Source organism: Limulus polyphemus, unplaced genomic scaffold, assembly GCF_000517525.1.
Source record: "Limulus polyphemus unplaced genomic scaffold, Limulus_polyphemus-2.1.2 Scaffold122, whole genome shotgun sequence".
Classification (NCBI taxonomy): Eukaryota; Metazoa; Arthropoda; class Merostomata; order Xiphosura; family Limulidae; genus Limulus; species Limulus polyphemus.
The window spans coordinates 99,536-106,727 of NW_013665732.1; the positions used below are offsets into that span (position 1 = coordinate 99,536).

A 7,192-nucleotide genomic window follows, 5' to 3' on the forward strand; every position below is an offset into this window, starting at 1 on the left:
GAACGATATCGAAGAGTGTGTGTGTGTGTCTGTTGATCTCTCCGATGTATAATCGAGTTCGTCAGGAAGAGAGAGTCAAATCACGGATAATAACAAATATAAGAATAAAATCACAGGTAAAACAGAGATCAAGTGCAAGGGAGTCTGTTTGTGGTTGTGTTGGACAGGCGAGAGACTGAGAGAAAGGAAGCAAAACATTGGTTAGCTTTCTTTCACCATTCCAGAGTGTACTCCCCTGTCTGTTAATTTAGAACGTTGTAATATTTAAGTTAAGCCCCAAAGCTAGGTTAAAACGTCACGAGTTAAAATAAAATACCATACTAAAACATTTTAAAAGTTCAAGCTAAAAAAGTAAAATATCACGAAATCACTAAAGAAAAGTTAAGTAACAAATATTACTAAAATCTTATTTTATGCCAAAAGTAAAGTTTAAAGGTACAATAGAAGTCTGAGTTTAAAAGTTCAGAAAAAGCTCTAAAAACCTGATAAATAATAAAGAACCTCTCTTTTAATACAAAACATACAACAGCAAAGATCAAAACCAGGTTTGCATACTAAATATTATTCTGCACATGACCTCCATTCAATCATGCTCGAGTACTGGGGCGGGCGTAACCCCAGGCCATTACTCAATTTGCTGACAGGAAAGACAGATTTCTATTGCTGGAAGTCATATGCTTTACTTTAAAATTAGCAGACAAGAAGCTCACGGATAAAGCTAACAAGAATCAAAGTTAAGATGCGTTTGCTAGAATGGCTTTCCACAGCCAAATTCAACTGAAAGAAGATATAGAAATTTCAAAAACATTACATACTAACACACAGTACCGTCCTATACCACATTTTCTCCCCTTTACCTCCAGGCCTACCTGGTCATCCTTAACTCTAAAACTACAAAAATAAAATATTATTTTAATTGCATGTCGTTCAAAAAAAATGTTATAAGTTGTCCCCTTTTCAATAAGAACACTTACTCAACAATGTTAAACAATACTACAAAGTTACACTGTTCATTTTCCCCCTTTACAATACAATATACAGGAACAAAGAAAATACGTTGTGACAAACAAAACTTTACGTAATACGAAACCCTTTAACAAGAAAAAAAAAAATAGAAGCCTGGAAAATGAAAATTACACATGTGACAAAAATATAGCTTTTAACAATGAAAGTTACACATTAAGTGAAAACCCTTTAACAATACAGTTTGAAATTGCCTTTTTCCACTTGAGTTACCTATTCCGTATAGGGGGTACGGCTAACAATAATGCTAGCTCAAAAACAAAATGTGATTGTATGAAAACAAAAACAGACTCGTCTTACAACACACCTATACATATAATTCTTTATAGAAATAAAAGAAACAGTTGAGCTCAATCTCTCACAGTTTAAAAAACAGACTCGTCTTACAACACACCTATACATATAATTATTTATAGAAATAAAAGAAACAGTTGAGCTCAATCTCTCACAGTTTAAATTCACCCAAACTTTTTTAAGCTTAAAGAAACTGTAGAAAATAAAATATCAAAATGGCCCTTTAACAAACGTCTAAATTAAATACATGAAAGGGCCTTAAACAGTAAAAGAAAAATAACAGAAAAAAAAACTTTAGAAGTCATAAAATTGCTTTAAAATCTTCTCAAAGCAATAACTCTCAAACAAAATAGCAAAATGAATCCTTCGTAACATCAAAGTCTATAAAATGAAATATTAATAGAAATATAAAATAAAAACATCTTTCATACAAAAGCATTCAAGTAATAACAGTAATAACACAACACTTCACTGCCGCATATATCACTAATACACTGGCTGTTTAAAATTACACTGTGTAATAACTTATGCATACTAGTTAAAATCATTTATACCTAAATTACACTAAGCTAATAATAATAAACTTTAACAAAGAATAAAACATGTTCACGTTAAAACACAGCACAAACCCTTTACACAAAATCATAAGCACACTGAAAATAAGCCTTTACTAAATCAAACCACGTATTAAACTAAAACCCTTCTTACCAATTACATTGATATACACAAATATAGAAGTGTACCATTTAGTAAAAACTAATACAAAAGAATCATAAGCACACTGAAAATAAGCCTTTACTAAATCAAAACACGTATTAAACTAAAACCCTTCTTACCAATTACATTGATATACACAAATATAGAAGTGTACCATTTAGTAAAAACTAATACAAAAGGAAAGTGTCTAATTTCTCACAGCAACCTCACAACTCCTGTCTCCTGATCACGAAGTGAGTTCTGTGTCTTGGTGTCTTCATGAGTGACTTCCAGGAAATGAATATTGACAAAACTGTGAAACAGCTGGCACACGTATGTGACTTTACAAATAATATCGGTATCACTCATGGTGACTCACCATAATGTTTGACAACACTGCGCACCAACCGTAAAATCTGGCAACACTACGCACCAACCGTAAAATCTGGCAACACTACGCACCAGCCATAATGTTTGACAACACTACGCACCAACCATAATGTTTGACAACACTACGCACCAACCGTAAAATCTGGCAACACTACGCACCAACCGTAATGCCTGGCAACATTGCGCACCAGCCATAATGTCTGAAAACACTACGCACCAATCATAAAGTCTGGCAACACTACACATCAACCATAATGTCTGGCAACACTACGCACCAACCATAATGTGTGACAACACTACGAACCGACCTTAATGTTTGGAAACACAACGCACGACCATAAAGTCTGAGAACGCTACGCGCTATTTCACTGTTTCGAGAATAACTTAAAAATCAAATTGTGTTTACTTGAACAACTTTCCACGTTCAGAGTGAACTGGAAGAGAGTATAGACATTTGGAAAATAAAATTAACTAAGGAAGCAGAATACGCATGGTACCGTGTTATACCACATTATTTTATAAGAATGAACATTTTCACGATATAAAACGTTAGGTGACACATCGTTGGTTCGTGATGTTTCAGGCTTATAAGACAATGTTTTTGTTCTGTGGTAAGTTTTCTTGTTCCACTTTGCAGTACTTTGAAGTGTTTTGATTTGTAGTGCATTGTGTATTTTAATTTGGTGCATTACTGCAAAGTAGACGAATTATAAGTCGGAGTTTTATGAAAAGAAAAGAAAAAAGAATGATTGACTTAATTTCATTCACAGTTCTGCTTTATATAGAGGCTGTGTTAAGTGTAGGTTGTTTCTTACTTTATTTTCCTTCTATTTTGTTCCTCTTATAATCTCCATAAATCACAATGTCCTTCTCTCTAGTTTCGCAATTTGATGTTTTTGTGCAGTAAGAAAGAAACTTAATGCTCCTTGCGGCGGCACTGATAATACCAAGCTAGCTCTTCGGTGATTATATCGAGTGAAGACGTTATTTAACTGAGAAGAGCGATATTCGGTAGTTAGATATTTTTAAGCCTGATGTCGGCTAAGTGGACCATAACTATGCTGCTTGTTTTAAGAGGACCTCAGGTTCTATTGGTGAAAACAATATATGACAGTTTATTTTTATGTCTGCCGTAAAATATATGAAAAGGATGACTATCGTTCCATTCCTAAGCCTAGGAACGTATAATGCATCTGAAAGCATTGTGGTATGTCGTTAAATCCATCAATAATTCTTGTACACAATGTTTCAATGGAGCGGAAGAACAGGTTCTGATTTTTTTACAGTATATGGAAGATGAAATATATTTCTATCTTTCAAAGCAATGGAAAGAAGATATTATTGTTTTATTTTTCAGGTTTGATTGTTTAATTACTTTTATTTTTCAATATTTTAAATTTATTCCTTCAGTTATATGTGCAGTATTCGGTGTGTGCGTATGTGTTGTGAAAGGGATAGGAATAGTTTTCCAAACAATGATTCAATTCAAAATTTCGATCAATACGTCTTTTCGGATTACGACATTTGGTATCGACAAATTACTTATAACCATAATACTCTTTTCAGATAGCCCTCATCTTTGTACAATGGTAACAATACCGTATAACAAAATGTTGCTATCAAGAAGTTAACTGGAACATTTCTGTAACCATAATACTCTTTTCAGATAGTCCTAATCTTTGTACAATGATAATATATTCACATTACCATATAACAAAATGTTGCTATCAAGAAGTTAACTGGAACATTTCTCTAACCATAATACTCTTTTCAGATAGCCCTCATCTTTGTACAATGGTAACAATACCGTATAACAAAATATTGCTATCAAGAAGTTAACTGGAACATTTCTGTAACCATAATACTCTTTTCAGATAGTCCTCATCTTTGTATAATGATAACATATTTACAATACCATATAACAAAATGTTGCTATCAAGAAGTTAACTGGAACATTTCTGCCAATTTGAAGTGCAGCTTGTTTTGAGTCAAGCTGCAATAAATATATTTTGTTGACAAGTTATGCAAATATCAACTCAAATAATTAAGTAAATTGCATGCTTTTTTAATTATAAGAATGCCGTGTTTTTAACGTCATTGGTTTAGAGAAATGTAATATAAATGTAAATTTTAATATAAATTGTGTTTGTTTTATCATCAAAGGTAATTTGTCTTAGAGAAGGAAGTTATTAAACACCGGTAGCGAATTAATTGTTATATCAAATCTGGGTAACTTCCATATTATAATGTTCTCTTATATGTAATATAACAGTCGAAATGAGAGTTTGTGTGAAATAATTCAAGAGAAAAACAACATTAATTCTTAAAATTTAACAAAAAGCGTCAGGTTGCTTTAATCATATTGTATCAAAAATCGAGAACTATCCCTTTGTTGGACGTTTTCGGAATACCTCAGTGTCGAAACAAAAACTCAAATACTTAGACCACCCTCAACTTGAATCTAGAATTACAAAAATATTGTATTCAAATAACGTTTATTGTTTACATTAGAGTCTATTATGTTGTATTTAAATAACGTTTATTGTTTACATTACAGTGAATTGTGTTGTATTTAAATAACGTTTATTGTTTACATTACAGTGAATTGTGTTGTATTTAAATAACGTTTATTGTTTACATTACAGTGAATTGTGTTGCATTTAAATAACGTTTATTGTTTACATTAGAGTGAATTGTGTTCACCATAATGGATAATATATTATAATATGTGTAATCGTGTTTCCTTAAATGACTTTAAAAAAAAGCGATAACTTTATTTGCAATATTTTAATGTATACTTTTAGTTTCTTCATGTCTTTTCTAAATCTGGGCTCTTCAAGCCTTAAAAAAAATTTAACACTGATTTGGCTTTCTAACATAAACCTGTAGATACGCAAGATAAGAAACAAGTTTCTTTAGGATTTATAATCATGATTAACAAATTCTATATATGGGACTTTGGATGCTAGGAGCACAATAGATCTCTGACACCTTGTTTTATGATGGCTGTATAAAATATTTATTTTTAAGCAAACTTTCCGGGCTCTAATTTTAAAAACTACTTTCACTGACTTATTTTAAACCTTCTAAATAATTCGGCCAACTTAAGACGAAACAAAACCGGAATAAGTCCATAAAGATATTGTAGAAACGATAGTTTTTTTTTATTTTCAGCCAGTATAGAAATAAAATATTTAAAATTGCAATCATATTTAAGTTGAAACAGTTGTAATCCATGAGGAATCTAGGACAATTCCCCAAAGAAAGATTGTTGTTATATATTTAGACGACTTTGTACACATTTGTTATTTTTAGTAACTGTTCTACTTTTGTGGATATGAAACTAGAAGACCTGGAAACTTCATGTAATAATATTCGCTACATTCCATATCGTTACTTCAACCTTAAACTAAGAGTTTCCAAACCTATCTAACCCACGGTCCATCTGAGTAGCCAGGCAATGTTTTGAGACCAATGCTGAACTAGGGGGAGGAGGATTACTGTTTTAATATATTTCAAAAAGTCTAGTAATGTTTATATATATATAGAAATATACTAGATGTACTTCCGAAGGGTCTCCAAAAGTGTTCTGTTTCAAGAGTAAATAAAACTAAAATTAAGAGTAATAAATATTTTTATTTCTTGCCCTTGAAGTTCATATGTCATACTGTGTTGTAGCCTACCAAGTTGCAAAATTCTTCTCGTGATTCGTCGCATGCGTACGTTTTACTGATGTCACGACAGTATAAAATCTCAACGTTAAGCATCCCTTATGTGACGTCATTTTAGTGTCTACTGATTGACTGACAGACAACAGACTACTGTATAAAGGTGAGAGTGGTTAAAAAATGGTGACCCCCTCCAGGCGGCCTTCGGCCCTTTTTGGGGAAATAACATTTTATAATAGAAATTTTGTAAATAATTTTAAATTAAAAATATATTATATATTATATTATAATGTGACGGTCAATCCCACTATTCGTTGGTAACAGAGTAGCCCAGGAGTTGGCAGTGGGTGGTGATAACTAGCTGCCTTCCCTCTTGTCTTACACTGCTAAATTATGGATGGCTAGCGCAGATAGCCCTCGTGTAGTTTTGCGCAAAATTCAAAACAAGCAAACAAACCGTATAGGGAGCCACCCAGCGGCACAGCAGTATGTCTGCGGACTTACAACGCTAGAATCCGGGCTTCCATATCCGAGGTGGGCAGAGTACAGATAGCCCATTGTGTAGCTTTGTGCTTAATTACAAACAAACAATCCTTACGGGGAATTGGGAATGAGCAGAAAGTTAGAGAAGTGATATTCAGTGGCATCTTATAGTTTTCTTATAGATTTCGGGTGAGCAAAAGAAGAAAAAAAAAGTGTGTTTAGTAAAGGAGACTTAGAAAAAACAAATAAATAAGTAGAAGAGGGATGGAGGAAGAAATAAATAAATGATTTAAAAAGGGAAGTTTAAAAAATAATCTGGAGCTAAAATTGGCTACAAATATGGATAAATATTGTCATGGTTAGTAGCCTACATGATTACCTAACCTTAATTTTTGATTAGTTACTAATCTTTTATTGCTATTACTATATACTAATAACTAACTAGTTGATTTTCTACGGTTCGGCTCCTAATATTCTGTTGTATTTAGTAAAATCCTTAGAAGGATTATTTTTGTGGTTTTAGATTCAATAAGGTTTGTTTGTAGTTGAGCACAAAGCTACACAATGGACTATCTGTGCTCTTCTCACCACGGGTATCGAAACCCTGATTCTAGCATTGTAAATCCGCAAACATACCA

At 32.6% G+C, this 7,192-nt stretch overlaps 1 protein-coding gene across 7 annotated transcripts in view; it reads left to right on the forward strand.

Moving 5' to 3' along the window:
- LOC106472571 (neuronal acetylcholine receptor subunit alpha-7-like) overlaps positions 1-7,192 on the forward strand; it is a 79,102-nt gene that overhangs the window by 44,490 nt on the left and 27,420 nt on the right. The window contains exon 1 of one of the 7 annotated variants that reach the window (XM_022401977.1): positions 3,713-3,760. The exons of the other annotated variants lie outside the window; for them this stretch is intronic. Coding sequence (XP_022257685.1) covers positions 3,728-3,760 — 33 coding nt within the window. The 5' untranslated portion in view covers positions 3,713-3,727. Of the gene's footprint in view, positions 1-3,712; positions 3,761-7,192 lie in introns of those variants that run through there. 7 annotated transcript variants of the gene reach the window in all.